The sequence below is a fragment of the Haemaphysalis longicornis genome, unplaced genomic scaffold (genome assembly GCF_048455015.1).
Source record: "Haemaphysalis longicornis isolate Haplotype H1 unplaced genomic scaffold, Haemaphysalis longicornis Haplotype H1 scaffold_4, whole genome shotgun sequence".
NCBI lineage: Eukaryota > Metazoa > Arthropoda > Arachnida > Ixodida > Ixodidae > Haemaphysalis > Haemaphysalis longicornis.
The window spans coordinates 163,052,745-163,070,308 of NW_027526361.1; the positions used below are offsets into that span (position 1 = coordinate 163,052,745).

The window sequence follows — 17,564 nt, forward strand, 5'->3', positions numbered from 1 at the left end:
TCAGTGACGCCGCGGTCGGTGCAGCGCCGCGGGGAAGTTTCCGAAACGAGAGTCACGTTGCCGAAGTAAGGGTCGTGCACTACGTTGCTGGAGCCCCTCTCGCTGGCTCGGGACCTCGTGGTCTTGCTTGGCGTCCTCATAAGGAACATCGCCCTCGTCATCGCCGTCACCTTCCACTACCCGCGCAGCTGGGCCTCCTCGGGAAGCGAGCCGAGAGTAGAGGTTGCGGTGCACATGGCAGCAAGCCGGGTCGCCTGAGGTTGAGGGACGGGACTTGCGGACGCAGTTCGGCTCATGGAGAACCGCACGCACGTTCGCAGGGCGCAGATGCGTTCCTCGCAGTTGATCGCGTCCGAAATGTCAGATTCCAGTTCGTCCTCCTTCAGGCTCACCTGAACTTGAGCGTCGAGTTCGAGCAGTTTCACCTGGTCATACAAGACACGGTGGAGGATATTTTGTCTGTCTATGGTCGTTCCTGCCTGACTCCTCAGCAAGGCGTCGAGCCCTGACATGGTCTGGCGACGGCCGCTCGCAAGACATGTAGGCGAATGCGAAGAACCACCATAAAGCCAGACGCGGGCTGGGGGTTTCGAACACCTACGGGCGGCCCAGGAACGAGCCCGGAAGGGCAGTGGTCGAAGGCAAGGCAGTGGAAGGCATCCCGGCCCGGCGTGCCCCGAAGCCCCTGCGACGTCGTGCCTCGGTCCACGGGTCTGGGCGCCAGCGACTGTGTGGCAAAAGGAACGAGAACGCCAGCGCCCGGCTTCGGTCACGCAGTGCCTCCCATCCCCGTCTTCCTACTGCCTCGCATTTCTAGACGCTGTCTATGGCACAGAGTGCGCCATATTCCAGAGGCCGTGGCACATGCTCACTGTCCCTGCTACGCGCCTCAGCTTGTCCGCGGCCGGCCTATTGGGAGCTTGGCCCCAACAGCGACGTGCACGCAGCAAGCTTACGGCAGTGCTGACATTTCTGGGAAGCAGCGGTTTGGCAGCCACATTGTAGGACAGACCCATCGTGGCGAACTCTCGAATGTCAACTGCATATGGTCGCACCCTACCCTCTATCAGGCACCCTCTACCTACGCTCTTCCTCCCTTTCTTTATCCCTCCCACAGAGCGGCAGGGCACACCCTCTGTGTTTTCCTTCAATTTTGGAAACCTGCTCTATCTCGTTTTTTGTTCCCGCTTAAATTGCCGTAAATTTTCTCTGGTTTACAAGTTTTCCCGCCGGTTATGCTGATGGCGGTAATTGAGATTCTGTTTGAGTGCACTTACTGCGTGGCACTGCGTGGACGTTCTGTTTCAACAGACTGCGCTAAATCAGTTAAAACCAACATTTGCAGTTTGTTATTTCAACAAGGACGACGACCCGCAGCCTTTATCCGTAGCGCGCGCGAGACGTACCTCGCGATCAGAGCACGGCAAACAGCATCTGGTTCTGCCGCCAGTGGCGTTCCCCGGCACAGGCGGCCGGAAGGGAGGCACGCCGCCCACACAAGCTCGTACGCCAGGAGCCTGCTCCGGGTTTGCGACGACGTTTATGAAAATGCGGCCGTGGCACGCGGCGCAGCTATTTCGGGCGCCGGCGACGTCCGCAAAATCGATCGGCCAGCAGCGGCCGTTCGGCGAGGCCCAAAACAATTTGGCCGCCCCGCGTTGACTGACAAGTCATTAGCGATATTACGCGCAACGAGCAGCTCTTCCCCCGTTTCCGACACAACCGCGACACATGCAGTGCCGTCGATCGGCCGACATGTGCGCGGAGGATCACACGCGCCCGTTCACGAGCAAGCGTACGCGCCAGGATCGAAGGTGCCCCCGCCTTACTCGATGCGCTTCTCTCAAAGCGTTGTCCGTACGGCGTGAACACGGTTGTGTGCACACAATTGGTGTCCTGTCATGCGATGACCCTGACGATACACAAGAACGAACCAATGTCAACAACCATATTAGAAGCTGCCTCCGAAATTCGCGAGGTTCACTTTTGAGAAAAAAAATCGCGGTGCTTGTAGAAACCAAATGTGTCATTTAAACAACAACAAATAATGACAATAATAGGAATAATAATAATCACATTTACAATACTGGGCCTATTCATATCCATATCTATATACTGGGAAGAGAACGATAAGACTTGGAAGGAGGACGAGGGTCGATCGAGTGTAGGGGAGCCTTACTGGGTGCATCCCCGCAAGGCCTGCGCGGAGGCGGAGCCTTTTGCGTTTACCTGATAACATGATTTCCGCCCTGACCGCTGGCAATTCGCACCTGCAAAGTTTGTAATGGGCTGCAATCTCTTTGTATGAACTGACTATGCCGTATTTGTGTGAGCATGCAGTGTAATGCTGTTCGGGTGTAGATCTCGCGAGCAGCTCTGCGGGCAGAGTGCAGGCTTGTCGGGTTTTTCTATAACTAGGTGGCTGAAGTTTCCGCAAGTATTCTTGCGGCATGCTGGTGATATCCGTCCTTTTGCAAGTGCGGAAGGCGTCTTTGGAGTCGCGTACTATGTCTTCGATGATCCAGTTGGGGTGATAGCTAGAGCGACAGCAGATATGTGCATTCAGCTCACACGGATTACGAGATCGGCAGACGAATATCAAGCTTAAAAGCTCGGGTACTCGCCTTTTAACAAGCTGTTGCATTCTGCAGACCCGCAACGCGCACCTCATGCCGCGGCGACGAACGCGTGGTCACGGCTAGAATTCAAAACCCGGAGGCAGCTAGGCACGAGTTATCCAAAGTGCGACTGATCGTAGATAACAGGCGCATTCGGCAGAACGGGCACTGCGAAAAAAAAAAAAAAAAAAGTTCCTCAGGCCACTAAGGTCTACTTATGCGCTTTCAAAGCGGAAGCCTGGCGCCAATTACAAAAACTTCTTTACTGCTACAATGAATTTGCGGCACTCTTCGCTCGAGTTTCTTCGTCTTTTGGAACAAATTACTTCGACCAGCTTTTTTTGTGCCACACCATGTTTACGTCTCTTTCTTTTCTTTATTTCTTCGTCCTAGTGAGCGAACTGCGTCGCCAAGCAGGCTGGGACGCGCCAGCGCGGCTGGCGTGCAGCCGTTGCACTCACGCACCGTCACGTTCAGGTGGCACGCGGCACTCACTATTGTTCAAATTTCACGTTTCCAATTGACAGTTTTGTGAATTTTGCAAAGTGGGCACAATGTGCCGATTCCAGGCCAATTTTCACGCGCGCATGTCGTACGAATAAATCAAGAACGGCAACTTTTGCTCTACCGCTCGCAACGCGCTAAGCAGAGCACCGACGGTAGGGCATCGGCTGCCGCTGTGGAGACCCCGGTTGGAATCCCACGGGGTGGCATATGGCACGATGCCTTCACAATCGTCCCGCATCGTACTTCCAATCTAGTTGAGGGCAACTTCCCTACCGTCCGCACTACCAGCCCAGCCGCGGCGGAACAGGCGGCAATGGCATTAGCGTTATTGGAAAGCCCAACAATCACCGATTCTAAAACGGCAGTTCAAAATGTCGCCCCCGGATTTATTTCACCTCGGGCACTCAGAATCTATGATTACACTTGTGCAGAACAAACAGAGCATGTCTCCAGATTGAGTGGTACCCGCCGCGGTGGCTCGCTAAGGCGTTGCGCTGCTGAGCACGAGGTCGCGGGTTCGATTCCCGGCCGCGGCGGCCGCTTTTCTGATGGAGGCGAAAAGCAAAAACGCCCGTGTGTACGAGATTTCGGCGCACGATGAAGATCCCCAGGTGGTCAAAATTAATCCGGAGCCCTCCACTACGGCGCGCCTCATCGCCTGCGTTGCGTCGGCGCGTTAAACCCCCACAATCAATCAATCAATCAGATTGAGTGGTCCGGAAAGGTTTCGGCTATGTGAACTTCCAGTTCAAGAATTCTTGTAACTTTTGGACGGCTGGCTGGATCGAGGGGTAGATTGACACACGCAGAGAAAGAAATATAGGCAGACCAATATTTTCGAGTTTAAGTAGCCCAATAAAGACTGTCGTCTTTAAAGGAGCCATGAAGACAAAACAAACGTTTGTTTTATTCCAAAGATTAGGAGTTTCATAGTATACCCCAAGCGCTTTCCTTGAAGCAAAGGATGATTTATTAGAAATAAGGAATAGAAAAAGGCAATTTAGGCCAAATTTTTGAATCTCCCGCTAAGTTGTACATCTCGTGACGTCAACAATGGCGTCATATGAGCCGGTACATGAAACAGATGATTAGTATGTCGACTCCATATACCCACACGCGGGAACCAAACAGGAACGGGAACTCGTGCCGAAACAGAGACGGCGGCCATTTTAAAAATACTAGTAAAACTTAGTACACCCCCAGCCGCACTCATGGAATCGCCTTATCCGGACAATAAAGGTCTCGCCGAGGAGATCGGGCTTGCATTTAACAACCTAACACCACTTGAACGCTCAATGCTTTAAGTGCACGAGCGGCAGGAGTCGTGGGATACACGGATGGACCGGAAAGCGAGCATTCCGCGATACACACAACACACGAACGCCCAGCCGACGGCAGCGCTGCCTCGTCAGCCCCGTCGCGACGGACGAATACAGACTGGTAAAGATGTGCCGTGTTTTTTATTACGGTTAATAGTAGTTCAATTTGTGTAGCAGTATCGCTTATGCCAGTTGGCCGGTGTCGTGTATGGAAAGCCGTTCGCGCTAGCTCTCTGCTCCGACCAGAAAGATACGAGCGTCAACGCGCGGTGTGTACGGTATTGTTTTCCAAGCTCGGAACGCTTTGACGGCGATTTGAAGAAGTCGGCGACGAGCGGCGACATGTTCCAGGAGTGAGCTAACGTAAGGGTCCCTGCCCTTAATCACTTCGTCGGAAATGAAGCGAGCGCACTCGTCCTTCTTTAGCTCCCTTTTTCCTCCGTTTGCAAAGTTCACAAAACGTAGCCACTTGCACACTTGCTTCGCCGAGGTTCGTCATTGGGCAGCGCATGAAAGGAGATCTCTTCACCGGCGGAGATGTGGCACTCCCTCGACGATTTGCCCGTACTACATGGGCATTTCAGTACGCAGCAAAAAAATTTCATTGTGAAGTAGTCGAACAAACTGAAGTTTTCAGTGGTTGTAAACTAAAAACGAGCTCCTAACGGCAGCAGCAAGCCAACACCATTCCGGAACTTCTGCGACGAGTGGCACTATTTAGTCGCTACTTGCTCTTCCTTACTCCCCTCGTTTCTGTTATTACATTTGCTGGTTGGCGATATGACGGCCAACCTCCTGTCAAGGGATTAAGATATTAAGCAAGGTCGCGGTTGTACGTGCTGGAACGGTTCGTTGGCCCCTAAGAGCCTCGAACCCGAAAATTCGTCGGCGCGACGGTGGCAAAGGCGAGATGTCCCGCTCGGCCGGCGGTATAGTTTCGTACGCATTGCCGTACATATTTGCGTGTTCGTTCGGAACTTCAACCGTTTACTCCAGCGTTCTTAGTGTCATAAAAGGAATGTGCAGTATGTTTAATGGCCATATAGCTCACTATGCAAACTGGTAAGCCCTGCCTAACTTGCGTTTGCTTTTGCCGGCCTCCACCAATCGCAGATAATTCTAGTATGACATCATAGGTTCTGTTGCGGGAAATGAGCTGGGGGGTCGCATGGTCATTCCCTTTTTTCCTAGTTATGTAGCTTATTTGAGCGAAAATTGCTCTAAAAGTGGTGTCAGTACTGTTCTAACGAGGCAATCTTTCGAATGAACCAAACTTGTGTTTTCTCTTCATGGCTCCTTGAAAGCAGTGTTACGTAACACTAAGCGCAGCCAATAACTGCGCGTATCTCAGAAACCGAAGGGCCTTGACAGGTGCCTCTAGGTGCCCTTGCATCAACGTGATCAGCTTGTAGCATCCACAATTTTTTGAGGCGCTAGAAAAGAGCGAACGCCCCACGCGTTATATCTTTAGATAACGAAAACGGCTGATACTTGAAAATTTCAGGCAATGTTTTTTTTTTTGTGTAAAGGCCGTCCTTCCAATGATTACGCTATTCATAGCATTTAGGTCCCCTTGAAGAAATATGCCTCTGCCCGCATGAAACCATTTTATCTTCCTGCTCAATGCGACCAGCGTATTCTTATCTTAGCAAGGTGGCGAGTTGGGATGGTTGCGCGTGGTGTTGGGGAGGGAGATTTTAAGTATGTATATGTGGTAAGATGTCTTTCTATTAAAACTACGATTTCAAAGTCGGCGCTTGCCCTGTTCATTTCTTTTATTTGCGTCTCTTTTGTTTCTGGCTGTTCCCCGAGATATTCTTATATTAGCAGCGTTTCGGGAAACTACCGTTTTGTCACGTGTGTACCATGCATTGTTGATGAAACGGGTGTTATCTTGTATGCGAAAAAGCACAGGTGCCTGCGAATGATTTCAACGTGAGCGCGAACTGCGATGCTCCGCGCTGCTGAGCGCTCGTGCTGTTGTGGATCAGAACGAGAACGGCGAGGACGGGAGAAACGGGCTCCACGGATTCGGGCGGGGGTGGCCGCGTTTGACGGGCTGTGTTCCCGCTTCGCCGGGCTGGGCACAAGAGGCGAGGAAGGCTCGCAAGGCGCGTCCTCGGGAGCCACGGCGGCCAGCAAATAAAAGTGCCGCCAGCCAGCTATGTCGGACTTCCTCGCCGTGGCGGAGCGTATAGCGGGCGGGACCATGCATGAACTTGCGGCAAGCAGGCTGTATTCCGGCTGGGCGAGAAGTATTTCTCCCTGGCGTGAGTGATTTCACCCACAGGTTTTCTGTTCGTACTCACTACTGTATTCCCTCGCTGTTGTGATCGTCAAGCGAAGGTTGACAGTATCGATAAACAAACCATAAATGTAAGCAGAGGGCCCCAGAACCTCATGACTCACACCGCCGCTCGTCTACCTCTGCGCGAAACACGCGTGGCAAACCACACGCGGAGCTGAACCCCATTTTCTTTAGCAGAAGGCGACCCTCATGAACCCAGCGATTGAGAAGTCGAGCTTTGCAATCTGAACTTCACGGTGCAGCAGTGGAAACACGGTGCACCAGTCGAAGCAGTGGAAACGCCTGGAAACACTCGATGTCTGTCCCTATGAGACTACACGGGACGAATGTAGGTAGCAGCCGCTACAAACTCCTTGAGAGAACATCGTTAGAAGAAGTGTAACCGCTAAGACGACACTGCGAGTTTCATTAGTTCACCCCAGTTCCCCATCCCACCATTCACACGAGGCCTGCGGCAGAACGCGCACATCGGCTGCTGCCACTCGCCTTGTAACCAGCACAAATGGGAGCCCGGCATAACGCAATCTCGAGCTCAGAAGCAGCCACAAAATCTCATTCATTTCGAGACCACGGGGCCTGGATCTTTCCAAACACGTTCTGATAAACTGCACAAAAACAAAGCGTATACCGCCAATTTTTTTGAAGCACGGTGAATCGCTAATGTGTGCGCTTTGTTCGCTAATGTGAACATATGTGCTTATTAAGTTTAATAACGCGCGATAGCTACGAAAAATGCCCAGAAGAGATTTGAAAGCGCCTGTTCTTAGCATCCTTTACACGTTTTCTCAACGTGTCCTATGAAAAAATTGACCGCGTATCTGCTCCTTTCGTTGCAAATGTCGTCAAAAGACGATACAGTCAAACCCGTTTATAGCGAACTGCAATATGCACCGCGATTTGTTCGATATATCCAATAGTTCGATATAGCCAAACCCGCCTATAACGACCTTATTGTTACGAGTTCGCATTGCGCGATAGCCCCTCCTCAACTCCACCATCCCCGCATGCAGAAACGAACACAGTAAAGTAGTCTAACCATACCCAAAATAATCCATTTATTGCAATTAATAAGCTTCTTTCCGCCTTAACTGCCTACTTTTCAAACAAAAAGCGGTGATTTTTGTTTTCACTTTCGTTTTGGCGGCTACGACTAGCATAACAGTCTCTACACTAAACATTGTTTGCCAGTCTGCGTTCTCCAAAATCGAAGAAGCCTTGGCGGAGCACATGGACTGCCGAAAGCACTTCACTATAAGCATCGGACGGCTTTCACTCGTGACACCATCGGCAACGTTGGCGAGCTCTTCCCACAGTTCACCGATGCTGCTGTCTTGATCCGGACTCGCTGACTGGGTGGGTTCCGTCGTAAGTCCCACGCGTCTGAAATAGTTACGGAAAGTGTCGGCCGTCACGTCGCTCCGAGCAAGGCGCAATGTCCCTGTCGCAGCTCCGTGGTCGCGGCCAATCCACATCTCAATCGCCGCTCCGAGACCATGCATTTCGGCGGCCATTCTAGGCGCGGGGAGTTCGATATATCGGATGTGAACTTCGTTATAAGGAATATTTTTCCCATGTATTTCCGTAACTGAATTTTTTTTGTTCGATATATAGCATAATTCGCTCTATCCGGGTTCGTTATAGCCGGGTTTGACTGTAGTCTTTGTAGGCATTTGCCAAGGAAATGCTCCCCTTCGCTTTCCCGCTCCCCTCTCAAGCTGTTCCTGTTCCGTCGCGCTCATCCCAAAGTAAACACACTAAAGGTTTGCTCAAGGCGATTTCAATTTACCGCGTTCCACTGCTACAGGAGGAGTTCCTCGATGCCAGCGCGGCAGGAGACGCGCGTGAATGGAGGCGGCCGACTACAAGGTTTATAGAACCGCGTGGCAGTGCTCCACGTGCGCTCCAAGCAGAACGTGGAACCTAGGTAGTGGAACATTTCGTTGCTGTTGCCGCGTGATTTTTCATATGCCGCCAGGAGGCGGTGGTTTTCTGCAGTAGATGTAGAATATCATTTGCTATCGAAAAACCAAGCACCCAGGAATTTTTTAATAAAGGAACACTGTAAATATCCCTTGTGTACTAATTTCCTGTCTTATATTTGCGTAATGCCTTGTTCTGGTTCAACAAAGTTGACAAGTATGAACATATAAACCGGGCTTAGACGAGTATATAAGACTATTGCGCAGTCAGCATTTTACGTTAGCCGGGAGGCTGAATCGAGTTACAGACAGACAGACGGACATACAGATAGACCTAAATTTCTGGGTTTAAGTAGCCCAAGAAAGATTATCGTATTTAAAAAAGCAACCCGATTGCAGGCGCTCGTGCATGGGCGGCTCGTATCTATTTTGAGATCTCGTGTCTTCGCGCTTCATTGCGTCGTACACAGCGAACACCAGACATTCAGTGCGTATATCAGCCCATATTTCTGCTTTGTATCTCTAGATATTACTGTTTTAGTAGAACGACCAAGAGGTATCAAACCACGCGGAAAATTAAATGTCGTCGTGTACACAATTGGGCGCGGATCAAAGATACCAAGTTTGCCTGTTTCACCACTCGAAGCGACGCGTTGATAATTTATTCAAAACAGTCTTCTTCCACTGCAATTCCCCACCGGCTTCGCGAAGGGGAAGCAGACTTTCAGGAGCAGTTCCTGTGATTCCAGCAATATTTAAGTTCGGCACGTGCTTCAGGTCATTGACGCCGATGCCTGGCAGAAATTAATGCCACGCAGAACGCCCCTCTTGCGTCGAAAATGCAAGAAGCAGACGTGATATCGCCTTAAAAAAAGAAAGGCGGGGGGTTACAAAGGTACGGATGCATTAGCACCCGTCCGGCATTCTCAGAAGCTGCTGAAAAATATTAGCGAAGCGAGGCCACGAATTCCTGTAGAGATTTAGGAAGGGTGGTGCGGGGAGCTTGCGCTCCGCTATCAACAAAGACGCATACAAAGCAGTTTTACAGAGAAAAATATTGTCCGTGGAATGTTCATGGATTCGGCTGGAACGCTGGATGGTATAAACAACGACACCGTTTAAAATAATGTATAAAATAAAATGCCGGCCCTTAATTTCGATCTATTAAACTCTATTTTCCATGTGAAAGGCTGTACGTCCATAAACAGCCTTATGCTCCTCATCAAGAGCCACCTGTTGTGGCGTACATTCTCGGGCCACTGTTATTCAACGTTTACACAAATGACTCAGTAAACGTAGAATGCAGAGCTCGTATTACAACATGAACTGCAGATACTAGTACTTTTCTGGCTGTCAAGCCTTGTAATGGGATACAACCTGGTAGCCCTACATTGCCACAATTCAAATCTGGCCCTGCATTTATTTACAGTCAACGAACCAATTTCGAAAGCCGTACGTTTCCTCGAAGAGAAATATAATATTCAATGCGTTCCTCATTAACTGCTGCAGTGATTCCCCTGCTCTCCAAAAATAAGAACAAGGAAACGTTTTAAAATATTACGCGTTAATTTCGACGAACATAAGACGCGGATTGAACACGTTTATTACGTCAAACTAAATGCTTCTGCACAGTTTTATCTTACAACCGCCCCTCCCATTAAAAATAATTTAGTACAAAAAGTTTCGTTACTTCCAGTCCAGAGTCCAGTGTCCCAAAGCAGAAAATACTATGTTCTTCGGAAGAAACTTCTTTTCCCGTAATGTACTGGCGCCCAACTCAACCGTGGTCCATAAAATTTAAGATCTTAAACATTTGCAACTGCTATCGCCAGCGATTGATCAGCCTTTGCAAATAACCGTTCAGGGTAACATCCCCACACTACTTTGGGGTACCATATCTACAAAGCATTATAAATACCACTGGACCTTCCCCACACACAAACTTTATTTCCCGTTGCTTCAATGACCTACGATACCGAACAATTGATTGATTGATTGATTGATTGATTGATTGATTGATTGATTGATTGATTGATTGATTGATTGATTGATTGATTGATTGATTGATTGCACCGACGCAACGCAGGCGATGAGGCGCGCCGTAGTGGAGGGCTCTGGATTAATTTTCACCACCTGGGGATCTTTAACGTGGGCCGAAATCTCGTACACAGGGGCGTTTTTGCTTTTTTCATCTATCAGAAAGGCGGCCGCCGCGGCCGGGAATCGAACCTGCGACCTCGTGCTCAGAAGCGCAACGCCTTAGCCACTGAGCCACCGCGGCGGGTTCCACGAACAACCTCGTTGACTGCCCGAATTCGCTTCTGCGCACTTTTCCCTTCGCCAGAAACAGCTGATGTGAACTCATAATTCCACATACTAGTGATGAGGAAAGAACATGTAGCGGATCTTATTACCCCGATGAGACATGCACCCTGATCATTTCAAGCCACAATATCATCATCAACATCACGATAGCTGAGCGCGCACGGTAGAAGCCCTTCGGACAAAGCCAAGCCTCCCCGTGTTTCCCCGCCTCGCTGCCGCCCCGCCAATCAACCTCGCCACAATCTCGGGCGTAGCCTTTGCCCAGCCCGACCTTTTGATCGAGTTGGTATGGACTTGTGCGTACCCCCACCGTTGGCAGCTGCTGGCAGCCGCTGCGTTACAGTCGCCCAGGCTCACCCAGGCCTCAGCCGTTATCGTCTTGCGTCTACGCCGTCAACTAGCGTCATTAAAGGTGCACATCGCCGGCACCGTACCTCAGCCTGGAACTGCGAAATGGCACGTTGACCGTTGAGCTCTTCCATGCCGCGCCAGCGCGACCGCGGTAGGCTGCTTTCGCCACCCCCAGCTATCGTGAACTCCGGCCCGCCGCGCCAACGAGATCGCTCGATCTTTACCGGCGCTGATAACCAGGACGCGGAAGACGGGCTACCATGCGAGCGCGTCAGCGACGTGGTAAAGCTGAACAACGTTATTTTCTATCCCACTAACGTTGCCAATTTGTTGTTCGGGAATCAGGAAAGCGAAATCCACTGCTGGGCTACTTTAAAGCGTGCTTGCGGAAGACTTGAGCCGTGCCGCTGGCCGTAAACTTGGGCTGCTTAATAGTCTCGCACAAATGCTGCTAATACAGATCTGAAAGAGTGCTGGGAGCATACGCGAACCTGAGGAACCCCGTCGAGGGAGCGCTGTTATCCCGTATGCGGATCACAGGATTGAGAGCGCCCGTGTGGGAGTGCGAGGGACTGTTTCTGTGGCGCGTCGTGAACAATAAAGCAGGCAACGCCATGCGCGACAAAAAACGCGCGAGACTTGACGTCAACCGTGGTGTCGGTGTGGTGCACGAAGTTAAACTGTCACGCGGCGTCTCCCATACCGGCCAAACAGGTGGGTGCGTCGATGATCTCCACAGGGAACACGCGTGGTGCCTAAAACCGGCTACGGCCAGTCACCGTGCTACTCACTGCTCAGAGTGCAGCGGTTGCTCGCTGGCTTTTGCCGAAGGCATCTTAAGGCGGCACCGGGAGCAAGGCACGCCAGAGATATTTGAAGCGTTAGCCGTGCACTAAAAGAAAAAAATTGCTTCAGGTGCTTTTGCTTGGCTTTAATGGAAAAGGGGATTACGTCTCCCAATTTCTGTCGTTTTTTGTGCGTATTATCCAGTACGCGCGTAATAGAGACCCCTTTTTCGTAAATAAAATTCCGAATCGGCAGTCAGTGATGCGGTGTCCAGTCTCCCTTGGTCCTGTCTACCGCGCTGTTTCTCTACTTAGATCCAATACTTGGGCAAAACGCGGGGACAACTACTCCGGCGATGGTAGAGCAGAGAGCCGGAGTGGCCGTAAGCGACCACGGCGCCGGAGGCTGGCGAGGAAGCGCGTGAATGGACGTGGGAGCGGGCTTCCCAGCCAGGCTCTTCGCCCACAGAAAGCGCACATGAGCGCGAGTGAACACAAGCGCTCTCCGAGTATCTGCTGCTGCGCACTGACGGCAGCCACAGCCGCAGTTTTCTAACTGCCCCTGCTATAAAGGGACGAAATGTCCCCGTCCTTATTTTGCCCACTACAGCGCAATTTTGGGCGCGGACAGAAACGAGCCATCTCTCGTTCGTAGAAGTCACTTTCGGCCAACACCACTGCCCCTCTGCGGACGCGTCGAGCTCAGTGTAATGGGCGAGATGCAGAGCCTTGAAATGACTGAGCAGTGGGAAGGTGACAAGCGTCAGGAGGCGCAGACGCGGCTAAAGACGACGAAACGGCACTCGCGCAGTCACGGCGCACGCAGCTCGGTGCGCCGAAAGCGCGGGTGGTGCCACCCGAGTCCGCTGCCTGTTGACCAGTCAGCTGCTGGCACAGGACGCTCGAGCCAGGACCACGCGGAAACGCACCTCTGGCAAAAGCACCAGCGCGGGCCAGTGCGCGGCTCCTTGGAGAGTGCCATTGTTCGCGCAGAGTGCCACGCCACCCGCGCCGCAAGGAGCTCTTCCACTCGTCTTCGAAAACCTTGCTTCAGCATTTGCAGCGGCGCGCGATTTCGTCACGCGAACGTCCCAGGCGATTGACGTGCTGCGACTTTAAATGACTAGTGTCTCTGCAGCGCCGCCTAAAGCGCTACGTTATTCGCGCCGTGGGAGGACTGCGAACATATCTATGAACGGCACAGTTGAAGGCATCGTTGTATTGCGACGGACTTTCCGATCGTTTAGTACCAATACATACACGTATTCGTACGCTAGCGCCTAGCGCTTTGCTACGTAGCTGATGAATATTAGCTAATTCATGCTAACAGCGTTTGAAGCCATCCAAACAAATGCTTTGCACCACCGTTGTAAACAAAACGGGATCCCACATGTGCAGCTGTCGCCTTTCAAAAGTCAAATGTGGAAGGTTTGTTTTTTAATAATGCACTCGAGTCATGACAAGGATGGCAGAGCTTCTTGACTCCTGCAGTTAGTCTTTCCATGTCTAGGTGGGTCTGTGAATTTATCGCGGGTTTCTCAGAGTGGCGAGAGTTTTCGCCAGTAAAGGCTGTTGAACGCCGCGCCCGCACGCTCGCACACACACACACAAAATACCCTAGACCATCCTGCACGGCATTGACGTAAGCCGTGCCAGCAGATGAACTCTGTTGCCTGCTAACTGTGGCATACGTTCAGTTAGTTTTACCGACAAGGGTATGATGATTTGAATTTGGTTGTTTTGAATTCACACTCAAGGGAAACACACTTGTAGACATCTTGCGATAACGGACAGTGTATATATATATATATATATATATATATATATATATATATATATATATATATATATATATATATATATATATATATATACTCACAAAGCGCGCAGAAATAGTATAAGTAAAGAGTCGGATACACAGCAAGAACAATAACAAACAATGTTTACTTACGTAGCGGCAACGGGACTTGCCTTCATCAGAGTAAAGTTACATGATTTTGCAAAATATATATATATGTATATTCTCACGCACATCATTACAGTCATTTCGCACGTGCCCTGTTTTGTTTTCAGAACGTGCCTCGTATTTTAATGACGCGCGGAGAACATCCTCATCACCAGCAACAGCGTATTTAGGTCCTCTGAAGGACAAAGGCCTCTCCCGCCGACCTTCACCCGCTCCTGTCCTCCTCTGAATTTTCTTATTTTTCTCTGCACCCTTCCCACTCTTCCAGTCCCTTCTCTCGGCACCCATTCTGCCGCCCTCGTGGTCCAGCAGCTGTCGCTTCGCCTCACTATATACTTCGCCATCCCAAGTCCATTTCTTGTTTTCAGTTTGAACTACGGCATTCGACTTTGCTCCCTGATCCCGGGTTTTCGGCCCCTCAGTGTTACTCCTATCCTTATTCGCTGCGTGGCTCGTTGCGCCGACCGAAGTTTGATTTCCATGTATTTACTACGGCGCCAAGTTTCAGTTCCGTGCGTCATCACCGGCAACACGAATTGCTTGAATACTAAATCGTGCTAGTGATACAGGTAGCTTACTCTCAAGTATTTATCAACGCTTGGCGAATGTGCCCCAGCCCATTCCTATTCGGCTGCCGAATTTCTGCCTCGTGGTTGGGTTCAGCACTGACCACATGGCCAACAAACTTACATTCTTCTACTTGTTCTAGTGTTCCGGTACCTATACTGAAGAGGGCGCATTCAGCATGTTTTATTTGCCATTACCTAGATTTACGGATATTGCTAAGTCGCCGTAGAACATATGACACGAACCCTGGTTGATAATGCAGCGATGTGTATGCAACATGAGGCGATCTCTCACAGGCGGCCATAGCGGGGCCCGCGCTGGCCGTGCCCCAAGTCGTCGATCATGGGGACCGCAGTGGTATGCCCTACTGCCTCTTCTTCGTCTTCTCGTGATAATATTTATGTTTAGCCCCACGGCGAAGCTTAGCTTTGTGATTGCAGTTTTTCATTCACTTTTTGTAGTTGTTCTGCAGATTTAGGGAGCAAGACTATGTCGTCCGCAACCCTCAAATGGTGCAAGTATTCTTCGTTTATCCGTAACCCTGCCTTTTCCCAGTCAAACTTCCTGAATACCCCCTAACATGAAACAGAATTCCTCCTGGAGTGTTTTCACTGCATCGTTTTGCCGATCGCACAGCCACCATCCCGGCGCTAGAGATTACAACTTTCTCCGCTGCCTCCTTCCTCGAAACGTCCCCAAGAACTAATCACAGGCTGGCAATGCAACGTCTGACGGGCAACTTTAGTGCTTTCGCACCCAGCTTGAACTGTACCGGCGTTCCTCTCGGAGACAATAATAGCTACGTTCAGTTCCCCCCCCCCCCCGCTCCCTCCTTCCCGCTACGCTAGTACGAGTCAAACGCGCAACTTTTTAAATTGCGCCGTATACGAGTGCCGTATACGATTATTGTAACAGATTCAAGCCGTATAGGATTTCAAGTGCCGTATACGATGTCAGCGATGCCGTGTGAACGCCACGTTCAGATGAATAAAAAAAAAAATGTGCGGGTTAGGGTAACTACTCTTCGGAAGCGTAGTAGGCAGTGAACGCAAAACCTCGCTACGAGGTTTAGGCTGACGAGAATTCCCACCCAGATGGGCATCAATTAATACCCGTCCTGCTCGGGCGTAGAGAAAAAACGGCCACGACAAAGTCGCGAAACTGACGGTGTCCAAGTAAACGGACACTCTGATTACTACCCCTGCTTTCTTCGCGACCACGAAATGCCCATCTGTAGCAAGAAAAAGGCGATAACGCCGGCTTTCAACGGAACTTAATTTCATTCCAGGAGGAGACAAGAATGTCAGGACGCAACAAGCCCAGCTCTGACTTATGACAATGGCATGGCACCACCCTACTGGGTGTTGCTTTTTCCGCTTGGCTCTTCGCACTGCTTACGTGTGACCGTGAAGCGTTAAAAAGCCGACGTTAACAGCTGAGAAAACTTCTAAAACTGGCACTACTCGATACTGCCTCCTGAGCTGGTCAGTCACGCCAGAGCGGAGTAGAAAGCACGAACTCTGTGGAAAGCCACTCTGTTGGCGATGTCGGTGGTGGGAACGTGGCGGGGTGCCCGAATCTGCACCGGCAACGCACAGCCGGGGTAGCGCTCGTGCAGGGTGCGCAACCTTGCAAGCGGGAAACGCGCTTCTGTCAGCGCGCAACCAGCTGCTTCAGAGGACGTGCGCGGCAGCGGGCTCGTCGACTGTTACGACCACGTCCTGCTGGTAGCGCACCACCTTGAGTCCGCTTCCAGTATCCGTCTCCCGAACGCGCCTTGTTTCTTGCGCGGCTCGCGTGTGCACCAGCATATGGCGAGCAGTACGCGCCGGCTAGACACGGAGTATGCGCGCTCGTGCGGCGGCGGCGGCGGCGACCGGAGCGCCATGGATTTGGGGGAGCGGCGCAACGCGTGACGCCGCTAACAGGCTGCCGCCGCCGCCGGCGCACAACACGCGGCATCCCCATGCTCCGGCTGTCGGGCGGCGTGACAGATGTGAGAAGCAGGACACTCACAGTCGGCTTGGCCTGCACCACGATCGCCATGACGGTCCGCCGGAGGCAGGGGCAAGCGCGGGAACAAGGACTCCTCCGTGCCGCCGGATCAGCTGACAGGAGGCCACAGAGCACACGCACGCACCGCCAGCAGCGATGGTGGCGCTGGCGGCCGGAGCCCCTCCCGGTCACGTGGGCCCCGCGTTGCCCCGGCAACGGGCTCCGAGACCCGGCCTCCGACTCTCTCGGAGCACTTTTTGCTTTTGCTGGCCGCGCTGCATGTGTTGCGCCTTTGTTTTGGCTGCGCCCGCTTCTGCGCGCGGGTCCGCTTTGCCGGCGGCGGGGAGGGTGAATTTTTTATGGCGCGATCGTTTGGCATCAAAGGGTTACGGGCGAGGGAAAAAGATGGGCTCCGTTTGGCGCCTCGGGACTCGCGCCGCCGCAACTGGTTAGTGGACCGCGCGGACTACTGCTGCGCGCAGGGTGCGCTCCCGCCCCGATTTGTTTGCATCACCTCGTTTTCTCCGAGGTTGCCGCTCTTTATCGCGAGTCTGCCGACTTTTGTCGGCCGCTGCGTCTCCTGTCGACGTCCGGCTGCTTTCACTGCCACGTCGCTCTGTGAGCTACGTCGCGGCTCGAATGGAAATCGAATGGGAGAAACTAGGTTTTGCGAAATTAAAGCGTTTAATAAGTGAGAAAACTCAGGTTACAGTGCATCAAGACTGAGGAGCACGGGGAGAAAACGTCTAACGCGGTGTACAGGCGTGGGGCGACTCTCTTGGGCGAAGGAACGTAAAGGTGAGATAGTGAAAACCCGAACGAAAACACTCGCGTTGCGTCTGGCGTCGCCTCATGTTCTCGGGCATAACACACCCCAGTTGGGGCGCTTTGGTGCTCTCGAGAA

General features: G+C 51.7%; 1 protein-coding gene across 4 annotated transcripts in view; it reads right to left on the minus strand.

Moving 5' to 3' along the window:
• Positions 1 to 16,848, minus strand: part of Bru3 (CUGBP Elav-like family member bruno 3) — a 533,833-nt gene extending 516,985 nt beyond the window's left edge. Inside the window, exon 1 of one of the 4 annotated variants that reach the window (XR_013324255.1) lies at positions 16,682 to 16,847. Coding sequence is in view for 3 of the 4 variants with exons in the window: in XM_077707857.1 (XP_077563983.1) it covers positions 16,682 to 16,711 (30 nt within the window). In the remaining variant the exon portion in view is untranslated. Of the gene's footprint in view, positions 1 to 16,681 lie in introns of all 4 variants that reach the window. The other 3 variants (XM_077707857.1, XM_077707856.1, XM_077707858.1) reach the window with 3 other exon arrangements.
• Between the last annotated feature and the right edge of the window lie 716 nt (positions 16,849 to 17,564).